A 21,981-nucleotide genomic window follows, 5' to 3' on the forward strand; every position below is an offset into this window, starting at 1 on the left:
ATATTGCGGTCTGAAAGTCATTTAGATTGTGAAGCAACAAAACCTAAGAAGAGCCCGCTAAATTTTTTATCAAGCACCATTTTCTAGTGGTTGGGGTTCTTAAGTAGCTTTTATTCCTGACATTGCCAGTGGCCAATGGCATTGGCATACTGGAGTGACTCTGGGGTAACTGCTGTCTTTGTGACCCTGTCTATAAAATAAGAGTGATGTTTGCATCCTCTTTAAATCTTTCAGGAACTGAAATTGCACGGGACTGAACTGAACTGAATTGAAAGTACTTGTAAGAATTAAATGTCATCATTACCATCTTCAAGTGCAAGTAGCAAATTGGACAGAGCAGTATGAATCCTGTCTAGACTGTGACTTGCATTATTCCTGGCAGATGCATTTGTTTGTGGAAGATTATCTCTTTATGTGTAGGCATCAGTGTATTACTCTTCATTAGGCAAGCCATGAGGCTGTCAGATGATAGTCTGGAGTTACTTGCTAATAGAAGAAAACCTATTTTAAAAATAGAATTTAATAGCAAGACTGAAGTTTATCTTCACAATAATTCTGGAATATTTACGAAGTGTTTTGAATAATGAGATTTGCTCCAGAAATAAATGTCATAGTGAATGGGATGCTGTAAATTTCAAAGAAAAAAAAAAAAGGTTTGCTTTAGGGTTTTGTTTTTTGATAGGCAAGAATATTCTCCATTCTTTCCTTCAAAATCCCCTCAACAACTCTGCACTGCTCCTCCTTTATTGTGGATTTTAGTGCTCCTAGTGTTTACATTCAATTTTTAACATGCTGCCAAAACATTCCAATGTGATGCACACAAGCAAGATGCAAGGCAACTTTTACAATTTATAGTTTATTTAAACTGAAATGAGATTTCACTGCACAACTTAAACCTTCAAGCTTGATCCCAAATCTTTGTTTTTGATAAATTACAGAAGCTTGCAGAGTGGGAAAGAGAGGCAGGCCCTAGAGCCTCAAAAAAGTTTACGTGTGCACATGTGCATCCAAAACCTAGGCAACCCAATAATGGGAGTTTGTTTTCCAGCATCCTCTAAAGATCATCTCTCTCTGGATGATCCATCTACATTTCTGTGAGACCACTCTTGAGTTCCTTACTGAAGCTGTATCTTCTGCATTTTCTTGAAATGGTTATTTTTTGCCATCTGTCTAAAGCAAGGACGGCAGATTTGTGTCCTTGTGTTCCAAAGTTTATTAGATAGGTATTTGGGCTGGAAACAATTGAGTGAAATGAACTACAGCAGTGTCAGTGCAGTGTCTTGGTTTAGAAGGACTCTCACACCCTTCATGATTAAGAGTTATTGAAAGTCTGCCAGAATCTGTGAGTACCACGTGTAGCTCTTGTGCCTGTGGACAAGTGTGGGTTTCCCCAGAACTTGTGAGCTCCAGGTCACCGTCAGTTCTGCAGTGTCTGAGCCAACCCTTGCCAGCCCTTTCAGAAAGGTTTCTGTGTCCTGTGCTTCCTGAGGCTCCAGGTCTGGGGGGAACTTCACTGGCACAGCACCACATGGGTGTGCAGAGCCAGCTCAGCTCTGGGGTTGCCGCTATAAAGTTGTATAATCCAAAGTCCTGGAGAAGAGTCGCTGCGTGATTCTGCTAGGGGCCTTGGTGTTCCAACCCTATACTGTTGAATACCCCTCGGATACATCAGAGTTTGTTCTTATATATTTGCATCTGAACTGACAGGTTTTGTGGACCCAGAGTGTTTCTGCTCTTGTGGCAGGGTTAATAACACTCTGCGTGGTTTATCTGGCAAATAGACTGCCTTTAAGCGCAGGTGCAGAAATCAAATGGCCCTCTGTTCTTCCTCCAATCCCCTGATTGCAGCTCCGGTATAGTGTATGTTGCACATCACCTTTTCCTTTCATATTCGCTTCTTTCTCACTGCATAATGAATTTCTCCAGCTTTTCTCTACCTAGCTCAGGGCTGCATGCACTTACTTGTCTCTTGTGTTCTTCCTTATCATTCTCTGCCCTCAGAATTTGGGTAACGGGGAAAAATGTCTGCTTGCAGTCTTACCTTAGGGTTAGTGCTGCTGAATCTGATTTGAGCAGTAGATGCCAGATGTCTAGTATAATTGCGGTTTCTCTTCTCGCTGTCTTTGGATTACTCTTGCTTCTCCACCCAACCTGCTGTCTTCTAGGACTGCTGTACCCTGCCTTTGATGATGCTCTGGTCCTTGTAGACACCTAGCCTTGGTTCCTGCCATAAGTGTCATCTGTTGTTTCAGCAGTATGCAGTGTTGTGGGAGAAGGTAGAAGGTGATTGTATATCGAGGAGTCATAGAAGTATCTTGTAAGGTTCTGCGTCGTCCCTCTCCTTCCAAGTTCAGTGAAGTACAGAAAGGACAATGTGTTTTGAAACATGCTCTGTTTTGGTATTCCTAAACTTGTTTTGAGATGTCTTCCTGACTGAAGCTGGCCAACAATTTTGGGACGAGATGGTCCAAGAAGTACATGAAAGTTTGAGAGATATTTCAGTGCAGTATACTGGTACTCTAAGGGACATTAAAAACACTTGAGTGCCTGATTTAAATATGTATTCAGGAATTCACTGCTATATTTGGGTTCAGAAAGGAACATTTCCCCTAGGTCAAGCTGACCACATTGGATATCTTTCCTGTCCTCTGTTTTGTATAGGTTGAAGCTGTCATCTTTAACTCCTTGTGGAGTTAGTTTAAAAAAGTCCTTTGTTTACTGCAAATGCTTAAGTTTTAGACAGTGTCTGCCTCACTTGACTTCTTTTGTCGTGTGGTCATTGCTGTGGCTTATGGCCTTTGTTACTGCCCTTAGCACTTACTATGTAGTGTAGGGATGTCAGCTATCCAGACTGCAAGCTACATAGGAAGATAATGTGGAGGTTTTTATACTTGTCCACGTAGTGTATATCATGTATCTCTGGTAGTGACAAGAAGAGGGAACACTGAAGTAGTTTTCAAGCAAGTGGCAGGGGCTCTCCAAAGATTCCTGCTTTACTTTAGTTGCTTGAGAGCTGCACCCACCGTAAGAGTAGGCTAGCAAGACCTGTTGCAATAGTTTGGAAAGCTTTTGTGGTGTGTACTAACAAGCAGGGCAGATGTTCTGTGGCCCATTTTGAAAGGAACCTCTGTTGTACAGTTGTTTGTGACTATGAGGAACTTTGATATCCTAAATCAGTCCTTCCCAAACCAGTGGAAGTTACTGTCAGGATACCTCATTAAGAAGGTTGCAGAGGAGGTGGTTATGGTGGTGGTTGCAGTAATTTTTGTGAATCTGGACACTGTAGGCTTGTTGCATGCTAAGATTCCCTGATTGAAAATTAAACTTGTTCTGCAAAGAAACTGCAGGCAGGTTACAATTTTATTTTTATAAAGTACCCAGTGGCTTTCACTATTTCCAGTGTGTACTGATACATGTTCAGTATACTTTTCTGTTGACTTTTAGCCCTATTTAGATTTTTTTTAATGGAATTTTGAAGGGGAGATACAGATTTTTTTGAAATACTGGCTTATGAATAACTCCAGATTTTTGAAATAGTGAAAAGTATGGAGCACTGTTATTAAGTTTTAAACTCATTATATGGTGGCTACAAAGGTTTACGGCAGTGTTGGGGTCTGGGTGTGTTGGGTCCTGTCAGCAGAATTACAAGAAACGTACTTCAAGTAAGCGTGAGAGACAGAAGGATTCACGTTTATTTTTGTGGATAAATTGTGTCTGGGAAGCTGAACAGGTCTCACCCTTTCTCCACTCACTGAGTTTTACTGGTAGCAACTAAGAGAGAATGTAAATGCATGTACACCAGAAGAATAGAAGAGAAAGATTGTACTTACTGTTATTTTCGCTACTATATCTTTGAGGGTTACAAGCGTGAAAAAACCCCACCCTATCACGTTTTTTAAATTATTTAAAAATTATCTAAAGGAGTGCATTTTTTGAGGTGGCTTTACTAGAACATTAATCCGTCAGGTTTTTGTCCATTCGTGCTTACATAAGTTTGTCTTCATCCAAGATTTCTCTTTTTAAAATAATTCTGAAATTTAAAACGCCAAACCTTTGAAGTCCACATCACGGCTTTCAATATTTAAAAGTTCATGTAACAACTAATGAAGGTGCATATGTAACAGTTTGTTTTTTTGTTTTCTGTTTTAAAATAGGCCTTGATGTCAAAAGTGAAGCATGCCAGCGATTTTTTCGAGATGGGTTAACAATATCTTTCACAAAAATCCTTACAGATGAGGCAGTGAGCGGCTGGAAGTTTGAGATTCATGTGAGTTTAAGTTGTGTTTCTGGAAAGAATAGTAATTTAAATGAGGAAGGAGACTGCCTTTATGACTATGAGGAGACTGCAGAGGTTGAATCTAATTTTTGAAACTCATCTCAACAGAGAACTGGGAGAACTTTTGTATACATGGCTTTGGGGGGTGGGAGGGAAGTCATCCTTCTAGCAGTTTCATCTTACTGCCTGTGGTGGTTTTGACAGGAAATAAAACATGAGAGATGATGTGGGGAGGAACAGAAGTTTCTGTGTTCAGTAGTGCAGCTCTTGTTAGGCAGACTGTCTTTGGCCAGATGTCTAGAGGCCTGCTTATTTTTATGTGCATACTAGGACATGAAAACTTGCTTTTGTACTAAAAGCTTTTAGCATCCTGCTAACTTCTGAAAATTTGCAGCAGCTACTTGAATATAAAAACTACATGTTGGACAGCTAGTCACATGCCAAATGAGAAACTGTAAAGATCTTCACGAGCAAGTTAAAATCTGTGAGAGAAATGGGTGAAGGAAGGAAAAGTTAATAGTTCAGTGGTGATTCATGAATGTTTCAGCCAAAAATACTTGTGTTTTTTCCTAAATTTAATTTTTAGCTGCAAACAGATAGTTGAAAGTTTGTTTAAAGCCTTTATTGGAGGAAGTACCAATTAAAATACGTTGTAAAACTCTTACACAATTCTGCATGCTAAATACAAATGGTTCAGAGTTTATGGTTCATATTCATTATACTGTCACCTGCCACATTCTTGGTTGTTGTTTGTGTTCTTAATAGAGATGTATTATTAACAACACTCATCGACTAGTAGAACTCTGTGTGGCCAAGCTGTCCCAAGATTGGTTTCCCCTTCTTGAACTTCTTGCCATGGCCTTAAATCCTCACTGCAAATTCCATCTGTACAATGGTACTCGTCCCTCAGAAACAGTTCCTGCAGGAGTCCAGCTCGCTGAAGATGAACTTTATGCCCGTCCTCCTGACCCACGATCACCAAAGGTGTGAGAGTGTTTTCAGATCTGTATTTTTAATTTTATGCAGTGTTGCCTAATTACACAGTAGCCATAGGGAAGTGTTTTTAGGGTGGAACACACACCCTCAGCACCCCCCAGGCCTTCATTCTCTGTATCACTAAGATGTTCTGCTGCTTTTGACTCTTAATCAGTCATGATTTAATGTACATTTCCACTTCTAACTCTTTCAGTCTTTGGTCCACAGTCAAACTGTGTCCTGTGTTTCTGTGGTAAGCTGGCGCAACTTGATTGGAATGCCATTCTTACTGTGTTAATTGGCTTGCTTGTATTTGCCAGTTAATGGATTTACCTCCTCTTTCAGCATGATTTTGTAGGTGACATATTTTGAGGAGGAGATTATGTGATAAAGTAGGAATTTTCTCTCCCTTTTCTTAGAGTTCATAATGATGGAAGAAATGTTTTTAATTAGACGTAGGATGCTAGTGTCAGTGGGGGGTGGTTTTTTTTTTGGTTTGGTTTGGTTTGGTGGGAGGTTTTGGGTTTGTTTTTTGAACTGGCAGTGCAGGTTAGTAATATGTTCTGGTTCTTGGGTCTGAATTTTACAGAATTGTGCTCCGAATGGCATTCGTACAACTTCAGGAGCTAACTGAATTATATTTTTGTTGCTTTCTTCCTTTTTTTTTCTTTTTAGTAGATCTGCTAGCTAATGCTAACTATTGATATGTAAGAACTAAAGATAAAGAACTCGATGTCGTTGGACTTCCTTGCATTGCTGACTGTGTTTAGAAGAATGTTATTTTGCGTTCTTGATGCTTTTATATGCACCATTATCACATCCAGGACCAGAAAAAAATACCAGAATCATCATGTTTTCAGTAGTAACTTAGCAGCCAAAACTGAATGTGTCTTTCTTATTCCTATATATTTGATAAATTTCTTGGAGTAATTAATTAACAGCATCTGTTCTTTGACATGATAACGGGAGATGTCTTGTTGCCTATTTCTAAGCATTTCCTTAAAACAAGATATTGAAACTGTATAGGCAAGTTCACTGTCAATTCTATTACCTTCTAATGGTTTGTTTTGTAAGGACTTTTTTAAGCAAGTTTTGTTACTAACAGGTACTTGAAAGTATTTCTAGGTGGTAATTTGTAAATGTCAGAAAATAACTGTTTATTTTATTGCAGGGTTGGCTAGTAGATCTTATCAACAAGTTTGGCACATTAAATGGATTTCAGATCTTGCATGACCGCTTCATGAGTGGATCAGCATTGAATGTTCAGATAATTGCAGCTCTCATAAAGTAAGTTGTTTTTTTTTTTAGAATAATAATTTACGTATTTGGAAAAAACAGACTGAGTATAAAATATATGTTAGTGCAAAGCATAGTCTTTTCTTGAAGCATTTCCCCTTGCTCCTTCTCTTAACTAGTTGTTTTTACCTTTAGTATTTCATGTGCTTGTAAATAGACTTGAATTTCTTGAATGAATTGCTCATTAATATCTTAATATTACACAGCTACCAGTTATGACACTGTGATCCCTTTTTTTCTTTCTTTTTAGGCCATTTGGACAATGCTACGAATTTCTAACATTACATACAGTGAAGAAATACTTCCTTCCAATTATAGAAATGGTTCCGCAGTTTTTAGAAAATTTAACAGATGATGAACTGAAAAAAGAAGCAAAGAATGAAGCCAAAAATGATGCTCTGTCCATGATAATCAAATCTCTAAAGAACTTAGCTTCAAGAGTTCCAGGACAAGAAGAAACTGTAAAAAACTTAGAAATATTTAGGTTAAAAATGATACTTAGGTAAGATGTTACTCCTAATATGATATCCTACTGCTGACATTTTTTTCCACACTTCTTACATTTAATTTCTCTTACAGGTTGTTACAAATTTCTTCTTTCAATGGTAAAATGAATGCACTAAACGAAGTTAACAAAGTAATATCCAGTGTGTCATATTATACGCATCGGCATGGTAATCCTGAAGAGGAAGAATGGCTTACAGCTGAAAGAATGGCAGTAAGTTCTTCGCTGAAATTCATTGAAATTCATTTCTTTCTCCTTATTTAATTGTAGAAGTAGCTGTAGATTATGGATCCTGCACACACTGCTAATTTTCGTGTCTAGTGTTACAAACCGTAGGTATCACATCATGGTGATAAATCATTTTAATAGTAGCCTTTCTGCGAAAAAATGCTGTATTTGTTTCAAATGCTGTATTTGTTTGGTTTCACTGAATGATTTTCAGTGCTGCTAAAAACATGCTTGAAAAAGTGATCTTTGAATAGTATGGTTTTTATCTAGTGTTTAAAAAAACAAACAGACTAACAAACCTAAATAAAAATGGTGTGATTCTTACGGAACTTTAGCAGCATTATATGAATGAATGAACACCGAATGTTCGTTTAAATAAGAATGTAGTCTGGTTTTTGTGCTTGAAGTAATTTTTTATCATGAGAGTTCTAAGTGACTACTTTGCTTTTCACATTTCAGAAGCTGGATTCTTTGGTACAGAAAGTTCTAGATACCATATTTATATTATATTTAATATTTACATACTTTGAATACGGTTTCATGCTTGAGTGAGTATTTAGGGAACTGTTAAAATGAACATGTATAAAGTTGAAGTAAGGACATTTTTCGTGTTTGTGAAATTTAATTGTGTTAAGTAATTTTTGCACAGTTCTGCCCTATCTTTTTGACTGGCTAACTGTTGTGAGGTTTGTAATCTACAAAAGGACTGCTGACAAAAAAGAATGTCTGCAGTTTGACTTTTTAAAGCAATAGGATGAAATAGGTCTCTTTTTTACATTCTCTGTATAGTTTGGCGTCTTGGACAAGGCCTCTGTTTCTAAGTGAAAAATTCTAGGTTTAAGTATTTGACTACAGGCTTACAGTATTTAAGCTAGTGTCGTGAAGGACAGTGGAGGGTAAGATGCTATGTACGTTTGTTTTCATTCTGAGTGCTCAAAGCACATGCTGCTTTGCTTCAGTTAGAACAAAAAATACATGACACTAATCTGACTGTGCCAATGACACCAGTGAAAAAATTGCATCCACTTAAATGTGGCTTGAATATTTGCCTCTAATTCAGTTAGGAGCACTTCAAAAAACCCTGTAAGTGGGAGTACTTAAATAATCTAACCTGTTTATATTTCAGTCCTTGCTTATGCCCTTGCTATGCTAAAGGCATACCAGTAAAGCTAGAAGTGTCTTATACAATTTGGTGTTGATATTGAAGGATTGTGAATTGGGAGAGAAAAATTTTGTGCCTTGAATAGAGGAGTTAACTGTTTTTCCCCACTGACTTTTCATCTTTGAATTTGTTTGAACATTTTTATGCTTTGAGTTAATGATTTTAATATGCCTGAAAAGTGTTTCCCTGTAAGATATCACGGTGACTAGCATACTGGTTTATTAAGAGGAAATCAAAGTTAGAGATAAATACCTTCCTCTTGTGCTGCATCTTTCTCACTTCTCCCAATGAGAATATTGTGTATAAATTCATTGATCTGTAACAGGTTGAAATTGTTCTTTTTAGTTTAAATATCAGTGACAGCACTTCAGTAGTTTGAGATGGCACTACTTTCTTTTTTATATTCAGGAATGGATCCAGCAGAATAATATTTTATCAATTGTGTTAAGAGATAGTCTTCATCAACCTCAATATGTAGAGAAGTTAGAGAAAATTCTCCGTTTTGTCATCAAAGAGAAAGCCCTCACTTTGCAGGATCTTGACAACATTTGGGCTGCACAGGTAAAGAATTCAGCTGCTTGTCTGCTACTGTACCAAAGGGATCTTGTTGTATGGTGTGTATTGAATGCTTCTTTTGTTTGGTGTTAGGCAAAACTAAAGAAAAATTTGAAATCAAATGGTATTCTTTTTTGGGGTCCCGGGTCTCAAAATTGCCTTCTCATATGTCTTCAGTGGAAGGGGTCAACTACGCATGCATGTGAGATCTAAAGGAACAGTTCAGAACATGGTGCAAGGATTAATTTTTTAAAATGCATTAAGAACTTGCATTGCTAGTCTCCGAGTTCACCACAGCTGTATAAATTTTTCCTGGGCAGAGTGCTATTAATAAGTGTTATAATAATGACTGTTCTAGAAGTTGTTTAACACAAACTGTTTCCTTTGTGTTGCAATGATTCTTTTTGAAAAATTAAAAATTTTGCAATACTGGCTTGTTTATTTAAATGATTGTTGAAGCTGAGCTTCCTTAGCTGTGGGCTGCATGAGTTTAGCACACATAATGGGCAGCTGAGGAGACAAAATCGTTATTAATTATTGAGTAGACAGAAAAGGTCATTTTAGGATCGAAGCAAGCATGAATACATATATCCTTGTTCACAAGTAACAGGTAGTGAAACTCTAACTTAATTGTACAAGTAAGCCCTTAGGCCAGTCTTTCAAGTGTGGGAAGGCTAAATCCTGTTTCCAAGATAGAGGACTGTACTGGTTTTGACAGGGATAGAGTTACATTTCATCATAGTAGCTTACATAGGTCTGTGTAGGTAAAGCAAAAGATGTACCTGTTAAACTCTATCTCAACCTGCGAGTTTTCTCACTTTTACCCTTCTGATTCTCTCCCCATCCCACTGTGGGGTGGAGACTGAGGGAGCAGTTGTATGGTGCTTAGTTGCCAGCTGTAATTACACCACAAGGGCTAATACAGGCGTTAAGTAGTAGTGTATTGCTAGTGTACATCTGTTCACACTCTTCTGAAACAGTAACAGTTTGGTTTAAGTGGACTTATCCAGGTGTCCCTATTTTCAGGCATGCTATTTTCAGGTTACATTTAAAACACTTGGGACTACAGGTAATGTAGTGGAGGGTTGTCTTGATCTCTGGTCTTTCAACTAGCTTCATAATCTCTAGACTTCAATTCCAGCGTGATAGTAACTGCACAGGCTGAAACTCAAGAAAGTTGTTATTTTCTCATCCCTAACTCCTGTTTAGAAAGTTATGTCATGAAACAGAGTAATATACAGATTGCTGAATTAAGGTCTGTATCATATTGTTAGTTTTCAGCTTGTGGTCTGTAGACCTTTCCAGACTGTCCTTGTAAGCAGTCTAGGGGAAAAAAAGACTTTGAGAGATAAGTTTGCAGTTGGTAGGCTTGGTAGTAGACTATATTTGAGCCTCACCTTTTATAAGAGAAAAAAACCCAAACAAACAAACTGAAATTTGGAAAACAAATCTTCCAAGCAATTCTATTATTCGTAGTGCCTGCTGGATAAGCTAGTTTAAGACAGACTTTTTACTCTTCTAGAAAAGTGTGAACAAGTGGTGCCACCCTTAAAAGATAGGACTAGTCCACCTGAACACTTAAAAAAAAAATTTGGGAATAAATCTCCCATGCTCTCAGATACCTGACCTTCAATTAGGTAGTTGCCACAGTGCACTTGCTGCAGGTTTGCGCATATTTTTTTGTGTGTGTGAAAGTTGAATTCGATATTATTCAGGTAGATGGTTTTACTGTGGTTTTGGCCATGGAATTAAAATAGACTAATAGGTCAGAATACCAAATCTGCTAATGCAGAATGATTTTTTTTTTTTTTACCAACTTTATTACTCCCTGTGTTTAGTAGTTTTTGGAAGTTCTTATTAAAAGACTGCTTCTAAGAGCAGCTGGAGCATGAAATTCAGTAGCGAGGCGTTGATTTACTGGCTAGCTTTATATAACAGGCAGGCTATTTTAGCTCTGGCTCTGTGCAGCAATGGTATGGTTTTGCTTTCAGGCTAGAGCTGTTATATTGCTTCCTGGGTTTAGAGGGTGAGCAGGCAAAAATTTACAGTTGATGGTATAGAAGTGCCCTGATAGTCTCAATATACAGCTAGAATAAAAATAAGTAGTTTATGAAAAGTAATAAAGTCATGCTGCTTTTGCCTTTAGAAGGCAACGTAAGTTATAAGTTTTATTGAAGTGTTTTCATGTCTTACAAAGTGAGTGCTCGCAAAATAGGAGTATATTTGATTCAAGGAATAAAAGTTGCAAGTCTCTAAAGGCAAGCATTAAGATGCAGCCTGTTGAATTGCAGGGAAAGATCCATCTGGGCAAGGAACAAAATTGCAGAGATTAGTATTGGAGTATTATTACTTACATTCTAGAGCATTTAACTAGAACTTGACATGCGCTTCCTTGTTTCAGCACAGCAAGCTTGACAGTTTGCACATCAGGTTCCTTACCCTCTCCTACTGTCTTGTACTGCTTCCCCAGCCTTTGCTGTTCTTAAGGGCTTCCCCATGTCTGTTGAAAACATCCGAAGACAAGATTGTTATATGCCTTATCCTTGGTCTTCTTGCCCTGCGCCCCTGGCAGCTTTGCGTACTTCTTTTATTTGTTCTATTGTAGATGCTCTGTCTGCCCTATATGCTCTCAGTTTTTCTTTCTATCCAGGAAATGGTCTGGTCAGAGAAAATAATTGTACAATGTTTTGCAACATAAAGTGGAAGAAGTGGTTTAGTAATTCCCTCTCTGAAAATCTGACCCATAACATGAAAATGAATGTTACTACTTCAATTCACTTTTTTAAAAAACAGAATTTATGGCACGCTGTAAAGAATTTATGGCACAGCATGTAACAAAGCTATTAGTCTCTCTTTTGTTTTGAAGTGAGCTACTGATGCAAGCTTTTAGAAGGGAATGAATTTCAAAACTGCTCATGCATGCATTTTTAATACTGTACAAGATTAATTACATCAGAGTTCGTTTTCTAGGTATTCATTTTGCGTTTTTTATTCTACACTTACAGGAAATTTTTCCACAGTAAATCAGCTATTGATTCGCATAGTCCAAAATTGTTGGTTTTGAGTGCAGAGTTAAAGTACAGGATGCATTTTCCAGCCTGGGCATGTAGGAAGGAAATTTTGTTCTCTCCTAGAGTTTAAACTGACCTAGATGTTTTTTCCTTACTGTCTTCCTCCTTAAATGTCAGAATTGTGATATACACCAAACTCATTTAAAACAGTGTCTCATATATAACTCAACATCTTGCCGTTAGTTATTTGATTGTTAGACTTCAGAAGTTTGCAAGCTGCTAGACCTTCATATGTTGTCTTGCCAGCAAGTTGTTTGTAATGGAAAGTTTTAGGTGTCTGTGAATCCACCAGCGCAAAGGAAGTACTTCAACCGCAGAGAGTATGTGGAAATACTAAAAGCTGTTTTACAGCTTAAAACACCTCAATGAAATTCATTGAGGAAGTGGATTTTGAGTCCTTTCTTTAAAAAAAAAAAAAATAAAAAAAAAATCACAAAACAAAAAAATCAACCACACCAAAACAGACTACATTAAATTGAAATACTGATTTCTAAGTTAATATACCCTTTTAGACTTTCTTGTGTACTGTCCTACCATGGTTTTGTTAAAAAAAATTGTGACACTGCAGTATTTATAGTCTAAATAAATACTTGTGTGCACACCCAGAGCAGACTTACATACTTACACATACAAGGGAAATCTAAATATTGTGACTTCCCAGTGAAGAAGTAAGTATTCAGTTTGCCACACTGCTCCCACGGCATCAGCTTTTGTTGCTGGCCACCTCAAAGAGTCTTCTAGTAAAAATCATGTAGGATGTCTTGCTGCTTGACTTAATACGAATTACTACTAATGTTGGTGGATTCTTTTTGTCGTCTTGACAGGCAGGAAAACATGAAGCCATTGTCAAAAATGTACATGATCTCCTTGCAAAATTAGCTTGGGATTTCTCTCCTGAACAGCTTGATCACCTGTTTGATTGTTTTAAGGTAACTGTTGCATGTTTTGACTGTATTCAGGAAATGGGTTATGAAGTTGGATACAGATTTGTGACCCTTTCAACATTTACTTTCCACTTACTTTACATACAGGCAGTTTCCTTGTGTTAAAAGACTTCTAAATAGTCTTTTAGTCTAAAAAAGTCCAACAGCGGGATGTGCTATTATTTAATGAGCATTCATTGTGAGATTTGTTGAATTTACTTCCTGTCTAAAGCAAAGACTTGCTATGCTAGTTTCATTGACAGTTTTGTTTCGTGGTTTTAATGCATTTGGATAAGGCATATCTGTTGAGGCCTGTAGTATTAAAGTGACATTTAGCAATCCTAGGAATATTGAACTTTTCAAATAAAGTAAGTTATATATCTTAAATAGCTTTTTGCATTTGTTCCAAATTAATAAGTGTTGGTGATTTAGTAAATAACGCTCTTCTAGCATTAAAGTAGATGTCATCAAGTTTACCATGCATTGCTGCTTTTGATCTTTAAGTAGAGGAGATCAAGGACTTCCGTTCCCCACTCCCCCAACCCCCTCTTTATCATGTAATAATTTTTTCTCTGGTTAACATAGATATAAAATGAAACGGTCTCAGGAAGACGATGTTGAATGTTTATAAACATATAAATGATTTGATTGACATCACAAAACAACTTGTTTCTGAAAGTTTATGTTATTCACTGGCTTTTTATGTATGCTGACATTAACATTTGGAGGTCCCAGTAGTGATGCCTATCCAGGTTGTCTTCCTGTTTCACTTCTAGGAGGTGAACTGCTGTACTAGAGAACGCAGGCCAGCTTTGTAGACTCAGTTTTCTGTTGTAAATGCGTTATAGTCACATTTTGGCTTACATGCAATTTGTACTTTAATTAATGAAGGTCTCCTGGTTCGGTAGATATGAATCTAGTGTTCTGTAATCTAGATACTGAACTAAATGCTCAGGAATTCTGTGTGTAAACTGTCACAAGTTGTGTCTGACTTTGAGAGATGGATATGAAGTAATGTTATACTGGAAACTTACTCAGAAAAAGGTTAACTTAATTAAGAGGACATTTGTTTGAATCAGATTCAGAGGCACCAGTGATACTAAAGTTTTACTCGTGTACTGATTAGAAGTGTTTTAAGTATAAGCACAGGAGGTTTGAGAAAGCATTTGCAAGAAACAGCTTAGTCCACTCTGTTTTGACTGTTGGTGAACTTGTCAATGGTAATGTTGATTTTTACAAGCACATCTGTGATATTTAAAGAAAGATACTTTTTTTTTTTAAGTCACAAGTTGAATACACTTTAGTTGTAAACACTAGCAGAGCTATTCAATTGTGTCTGGCTTATGTACTGATCTAATGTGCTTTTTATTTTTAGTGAAAGAAATCAATGTGAAAGTATATATATATAGTTGCATCACTTTATTGCATCATTTCTTAACGGTGCAGGTTATGTGTGGAATTTAAAAAAAAAAGACTGGTTTTCATAGCAAAATCTTTTCTTAGGCAAGTTGGACAAATGCAAGCAAGAAACAGCGTGAGAAACTACTTGAGTTAATTCGTCGTCTTGCAGAGGATGACAAGGATGGTGTGATGGCACACAAAGTGCTGAACCTTTTGTGGAATTTAGCTCATAGTGATGATGTGCCAGTTGATATCATGGACCAGGCTCTTAGTGCCCATATTAAAATCTTAGATTACAGCTGTTCACAGGTCAGTAATCTGGTATGTTCTATTGTGAAATAGGTTACTGACAGTTTCCTTCCATCCCCCATGAAAAATTCAAGGAATTTGGTAATTTAACAGAAGTGTTCCTTATCACAGATTGTATTACTCTACCTTTTTAAAATGTTATGGGGTATAGTTTAAATAACCCACTGCATGCGTTAATTGGAGAGAGTAAAATACATGAGTTTGCCTATCTTTTTGCAATTGGTGATATACTGTGATGACTGCATTGGAGGAATTGGAAAATAACCCTACCAAAATATATATAGAGAAAGGAAAAGCAGCCCCCTGCCTGTCTTTGTATTTTTCCGAACTCAACTATTCTAATTTGTTCTCCTTCCCCACCCAAACTTCTGTGGAAATCCGCCAGAATAATAATTCACTGTGGTTAAAAATCAATCCATTATCTGTCTTGACAGCCACAGGCAGGTTTTGTCTCGTAGTTGTTAAGAAACAGGTTTTCATTGTTTCTTGGTATTTTAGAGCAGTTTACTCTGAGTATCAGTGAGTAGAAATAAATGAAAGAAGGGAAAGAGCAAATTATTTAAATACTGATGATCACATCTAGCTGCAGGTTTTCTTAAATATGTACTGAATGCTTGAGTGCTTGAAGGCAGAGAGTTTGTAACACACTGATGGCTTCTGCCAACTGGTAATGCTGCCTAGATGCTTTTGTTGCACTTGTATGCTTCATAACTCAGTTGGTCTGGTATTTGTGTGGCTTTGTATGTTCTGTTCTATTTTGGAAACATAAAGTAGGGGAATTATGATAGTTTCTGCAATATACTTGGTTTTTATTATAAACCCTTATTCTTTAAGGATCGAGATACACAAAAGATCCAGTGGATAGATCGTTTTATAGAAGAGCTTCGCACAAATGACAAATGGGTCATTCCTGCACTGAAACAAATCAGAGAAATTTGCAGTTTGTTTGGTGAAGCACCACAAAATTTGAGGTAAGAATGGAATGCAAATAAAATCTTGTCTGTTAAAAGTTGAATGGGTTGGAATGAGGCAATTTTAAAATTTTTTTTACAAAAGGCAGGGAAAGCTTAGGTGTTTGAAGATGTTCTTGAGTTTGTTTTAATGTGTGCAAATATCCTCTAATAATTCAGACACCTAGATTCAGTAAGAGAGCATTAACTGTGTCCTTAAACATGGTTTTATTAATTTTGAGACTAGTAATCTGATTTGTGGAAAATCTGGGTTTATTTTTCTGTTATCTATGGACTTCCCTGCCTAACAATGGAGTTAGCTTATGAAGTATAAATATATTTTATGTGCATGTATGTATGTATGCATACACATACACACATGCAAACATACACACCCATCCCTATTCTTTGACAATAACTTTATACAGGTCATGCAGTTTATTTACTTCAAATCAAAGGTGACTACTTTTTGTCTGGGAAAAATACTGATTCTGTCTCCTGAATGGAAGGGATTAGAAATGTGTTGGGTTTGTTTTATTGGGGGGGGGGGAGGGGGTGTCAGTTTTTTTGTTTCTAGAAGAAAGAAGAGCCATTGTCTGCTTGGACTTGTTAAAATATGTGTGCTTATTTTCATTATTTTAAATATATTCTCACTACAGAAATATCTGAGATCCTGTACCCCTAACATTTTTTTGTATCCGTTATCAGAATTTTTACAAACTCCAGAAGAATGTTGCTTGCTTATCAGTGTTGCATAATTGCTTTGTTTTAATTCTTGTAAGCAGGTAAACTATTCACATCAATGTTGCTATTACAGTCTGCTTAGAAGAAGGATCAAGGCAGGGAAATTTGGAGAAAACAAGCTCTCAGTTTACAAAATGTGGTCTTCTCACTGATACTGTTTTAAGGAGCTGTGATAATACTTCATTCCTGGCTTTTGGAAGTTTCTTTAGTCATTTAGTTTACAACATCTTTCTCAGTTTTCATGACATTTTAATCCTTTACAGTTTCACATTAATGACTTGAGTTTTTTCCAACAAGGTTACGAAGTTACTTGCTTGTGAGCAGATAAATCTGTTTTCTCTGTCTTGGAGTCCTTATCCATATACATGCTACAAGGTCTGGACAAATCTGACTGTTTGTGGTACTTGTTTGGGTGCTTTTTAGCACAATGCCTTAACAAAGAGGCTTTTCCTTAAGTCATTATTGAAGCAGAGCTGATTGAAGGCACTGATTAGGTTGCTGCTCTGAATTAATCTTGAGAGGAACCTAACTTCTGATTCTGGAAACTTAGGTTCACTGTATTGTATATGTACAGTTAGATGGTGCTTGTTTTTTTGTCAGACCATCTCTTCCAGTCCTCAGATTTCAGGGAAGTCTGCATTGCAGTATGTGACAATACTTCATTTTTATGCAAAATTTGAAAACACATATGGCAGGAAAGGAAACTTTGAATTAAAGGTTTTAATCAAGGGACTTATGAAGACCTGTTGCTGTGGAGAAGCCTTTGGTAGCAAGATACTGTTGAGAGAGTTTTTTTAGTCAGGTAGTATTTACTGTCCAGGTGACTGGGAAACCTAGTGAGTGAAGCTATTTTGAAGTAATCAGTGATTTGTCATTCCTCTGGGTTTTCTAATAACTCTTAACATTGATACAGTTTGGAAACTGCAATGCATGCATCTAATACCTGTTCCTGTCAGCTTACTTTATCTGACTTAAAACTTCAATGTCTAGCATCCTTCTAGAATTTGGATCGAAAATAGATCAAAACAAATGTTTGCGTCAACTGCCTTTAAAAACATTTCACAGAGCTTTCTGCGTACAACATTAATCCCATAATCTATGTACTACTCTTTTAGGGTGGTTCCATTGATTGGCATTGGCAATTAAAAGTTTGGCCCAGAACAACTAAGGCTGCAGATTCTTGGCAAAAATAAGTACGAATTATCTTATGCCATTGGCACTACAGAGATTCTTTTGAGGAGGAGGATTTAATTGTTGCTAGTTATTCATGCAGTTGAGCAACATGATGAGTTGGTTATACAGATGCTTTTGCAAAATTTAATTCCCTGACCACAAAGAACTGCTACATGTTTCGGGAAGTTAAGCTTAACCAGAATTGCAGCAGCATAAGAAAATAATTCTTATTTAGGTGCAAGGATTCTTATGGGTGCAAGGATACTTATTAAGGAATAGTCAACTTTATTACTCAACATACCTTTAGCATACAGATAATTAATCATCTTATCTTCCGCTGTGTTGTTGATGGAGGTAGAGCCTCTTCTAGACCAGTTTCAAGCACTTAAGTTTGACCTGTATCTACTCAGACAGTGTAAGATTGGTCTCCTGAATTACTTGCCCAGAAGAATTAACTGAACATTGAGAGGACCTTCTGTAAGAGTTTAGGGGTTTTGTTAGTGCTTTAAGGCAACAATGATGCTAGCTTCGAGTCACTTTTTAGCCTAAATGGTAGAATTTGCTGGGTCTGGTCACTGCTATTTGGGCCTTTAATGTCTGCTTTTAATGGTACATAGCATTTGTTCATCTAGTAGAAGAACTCTGAACTTCCAAAGCTGAGTTACATGTGCAGTATTACGTTGGGCAAGTTATATGTGCAGATAAATATTTTTTTCCAAAATCCATTTAAATTGTTTGGAATTATGCCTTTGTCACTTTGTCAGTATTTTTCTAGCAAATTAGCATGCATTCTAACTATTAAATGTCATTTTTAGTATTTCCAAAGTACTTTGACACCCATTTCAATATGCTAATTTTTCTGCCTATACATTGGCTTTTGATACCCATTTAGTAGAAACACAATGAAAAGATGAGGTTTGCTGTTAAGAGGAGCATGAAAAATTGAAGTTATTGCTAAAGGAATATGTCCCAATGACAATATCATCATTTGGCTTAACCTCAGATGCTTAAGGAATAATTCTATAGTTGCATGTGGAGCTTGCTTTAATTGCGGAAAGCGTGCTAGAAATATTTCTCAGATCAGCTTTTTTCTGTGCCTAAAGGCAATTGTCTTGTCTTTGACTCCATCCTGGCAGATACTCAAAATAACATCTTACATGTTGCTCGCAAATACTGTGTAACAACTCACAGCTCTAATTCTTACAATTATTTAACGTTTAGAAGTAATTGCTATTCTGCACGCATCCATGTGTTCAAATCTACTGTTTGTGCATGTGGTTGAGAAAGAAGAAAAGTAAAAAATGTCTAGCGCAGAAGATTTATTTTGTCTTCTGCTGATAACACTTTCCTTTTGTGATACTGTGTAAGATTGGTACAAATGCACAATATTATGAGTATATAAATGCACATGCCAATAGCTTGATTCAGCAAAATACCCTGTCTTGCTTCAGCTTGTTCCTTTAGTTGTTTCATCGTAGATATTTCCTGAATAGTTAATGTTCTTATTCACTGTTACCCTTTGTAAATGCATCTGTCTAGAGGTAAGATCTCAGGTAGCCATTAAAATAGAGACATCCAGTCTTTTGCGGTTTTTGCTGCTGGTTTACGCTGAGCAAGGAGGGGTGGCACAGATGGAATGGAGTGTAGTTGGAAAGTTTCTCAAGGTGAAAACAGAGGACGTTCTTTCCAGGTATATGAAGTCCTGTATGTGTTCTTCCTTCATGCTTCCATCCCGTTTGTTTTCTCTGACAAATGTCTGGGTCTTTTTTTATGAACTCAATTTGTGTTTTCAGTGCCTCTTTCAAGCAGTTTTGGAAATCTCTGCATATTATGAAATCTAATCTTCTGAAGACCTCTGTGCTTAGCAGGCCAAATTTTGTGGCTGGCCAAATTTTGTGGCTTGCCAATAACAAAATTATTGGAAGGATGTTGATGGCTTCTTTTAAACTCAGAATGACAGTGATCATTGACCCAGAGAATCATTTTATCTGTTGTTGTTACATGTACAGTGAAATGTGGTTATCAGCTGCAAGATTGTTATCAGCTGATGCTGGAGCTGGGATTTCTTGCCTTCCCTACTGTTCTCAAAAGGTGTGGTGATACTGCTGTAGGCCATCTAGTATGGTGACTCTGTTTCCTAGGAAGGATGAGAGTTTCTACCTGTAATCCATTCAGCTAATTCTGGTGTGTACTTTCATGAGTGTTGAAGGAAAGGGGAACAGTTCTGAAATCACATTTGTATTTCTTCAGGGCAGGCTATGGGATCAGCTGAGTGGCAATACAATGAGGAATGCCTCTCTTTGTCTTTCTTTTCCTCTCCCCACCCACCTCCCATCCCCCTTTCTTTTTTTTTCTCTCTTTACCATGGAAGAGCAGCACGAGTTTGCATTGTTTATACTCTGATCAACATAAGTTGAGGCATTTTGAGACTACTCTGCAGAGGTGATTAGTCCACAAGTTCTAGAATGTGATAGTGTTCACGGCATGTGGGTTTTGGATCCAAGCTCTGTATTTTCTCTTGCAGTTTTACTTTTGTAGTCTAAATATGCCTAGTATTATTTCAGAGTGGCATTTTTGATCAGGTCTTGAGAATAGACTTAAATTATCGTCTGATTATTTGGGGTATTTCAGTTCTTAGACTTTTCTGGTTTTCTTAAGACTATATGCTCTGCATAACTATGCTTCTTTATGTTTGCACCAACATTTTTTCAGACATACTGTTAGAAAAAACAAACACTGCAGAGTTATGCAGTTTTTTAGAAGTAATGAAAGAATTTGCATGATTATTGGCAAGTGTTCTTTCACTATAGTTTTAAGACTGTGAGCTTTCATTTTGAAAATTGACCTATTTTTACCTAGTGGTTTAATGTTAAATTTAGAAAAGAATGTCAGATGGATGTGGAAGAAACTGTGATTACGCTTATTATAGTTATACTACAGTTGAGGGTCTCTATCTTTACTATGCAGTTTGTGGGTAAGTATTTCTATTCCTGTCTTGCTGCAGATACTCTCCCTGAAGCACACTGAGCTGCTCAGATGGCTTTGATATTTTTCGTACGTACTGTAACTGTATAATACTCATTAATTAACTGCTTTTTATAACTGGCAAGAACTGTTGATGTGTGAGAAGAAAAAATAAAAATCTTATCAGAGACTTAATACGATTTCTATTAGAGTTCTTTTAGGAAAATTTGGAACTTGGGTCAAAGAGGAGTTTCTTAAATGGATTTCTGAACTGTTAGGCGCAAGACTTCTGCGTTTTTCTTATAACAATTGTATTTTAATTTCAGTCAAACTCAGCGAAGTCCCCATGTGTTTTACCGACATGACTTAATCAATCAACTTCAGCACAATCATGCCCTAGTTACATTGGTTGCAGAAAATCTCTCTGCATATATGGAAAGCATGAGGCAGTATGCTAAAGGTAAGTTTTAAAGTAAAAATTGCCTCATAAATAGAGTGTATGAAAACTGCAGTTGAAAATGGAGTTAAAAGCAAATTGTCATAATGAAATAACTATGAAGTTTATTTGTTTAGTTTTTGAGCATCTGTGGGGTTGATAGCCTTTGTTGTGTCTGGTTGGGCAAGAAAAGCTTAAAAAGTAAACTTTTTGTTTTGTGATTGAAGATGTGGTGTGTTTTATAGCAGAATATGGGGAAATGGCAGCTTTTGTTTATTTGTGGATTGATAAACAACATTTTGTCCTACTTAGGCTAGGGTGGTTATTTTTGTGGAAAGTCCTAATAATAATCTTGGATTTTGCACCACTTCTAGTTTTGAATTTTTGTAGGCTCCTTTGAGAAGTTTGTTAATCACCTCTTTTTGAAGCCAGTGTTTGGAATTTGTCAGGGAGAAGGACTTCAGATCACAGAGAAAATGTTTTTTTGTTTTGTTTTGTTTTTTACTGTGCAACTCCATTTCTGTTTAGTTGCTTTATGGCTGCATTTGTTACCTGCAACACTTTGGCAGCACATCATGTTAGTATTTGTGTATTTCAGACTAGACCCTTCACTGATGAGTTTACACTTGCATTCTGGACTAGCTTTCTGTCTACTGAGGTAGAAGTAGGGAAGTGAAGGAGATTGATGGGCCAGGGAACTCCCTGTTACACTGGACCACAGTACTTTGTGTTGAATTAAGCCAACAGAAGTGAGAGGAGATGATTTGTGCCCCCCACCCCCCCGCTGCCCATATACTTTACTGACTGGAACTAGGGACCATTCTGCCCTGTCATCAGAACATCCTAGCAGCCTTTCAGTTACATGTCAAAAATGACACAGTATGTTATGTATGAATTCAGTGTAGATAGTTCAGAGAGGACAGGATATTTGCACATTGTGAAACGTGTTTGTGTCTTCCAGTGCTTAGGTAAGTTGCCTAGACACCTTTAATTTTGGAGTACTTGATAGAAGA

At 37.0% G+C, this 21,981-nt stretch overlaps 1 protein-coding gene across 1 annotated transcript in view; it reads left to right on the forward strand.

Annotated features, from left to right (window-relative positions):
- Positions 1-21,981, forward strand: part of USP9X (ubiquitin specific peptidase 9 X-linked) — a 106,311-nt gene that overhangs the window by 31,830 nt on the left and 52,500 nt on the right. Inside the window, exons 5-14 of the mRNA XM_075430749.1 lie at positions 4,155-4,267; positions 5,042-5,260; positions 6,423-6,538; positions 6,798-7,049; positions 7,127-7,265; positions 8,851-9,003; positions 12,893-12,997; positions 14,495-14,701; positions 15,536-15,672; positions 20,859-20,992. Of these exons, the coding sequence (XP_075286864.1) occupies positions 4,155-4,267; positions 5,042-5,260; positions 6,423-6,538; positions 6,798-7,049; positions 7,127-7,265; positions 8,851-9,003; positions 12,893-12,997; positions 14,495-14,701; positions 15,536-15,672; positions 20,859-20,992 (1,575 nt within the window). The remainder of the gene's footprint in view (positions 1-4,154; positions 4,268-5,041; positions 5,261-6,422; positions 6,539-6,797; positions 7,050-7,126; positions 7,266-8,850; positions 9,004-12,892; positions 12,998-14,494; positions 14,702-15,535; positions 15,673-20,858; positions 20,993-21,981) is intronic.

Source organism: Opisthocomus hoazin, chromosome 1, assembly GCF_030867145.1.
Source record: "Opisthocomus hoazin isolate bOpiHoa1 chromosome 1, bOpiHoa1.hap1, whole genome shotgun sequence".
NCBI lineage: Eukaryota > Metazoa > Chordata > Aves > Opisthocomiformes > Opisthocomidae > Opisthocomus > Opisthocomus hoazin.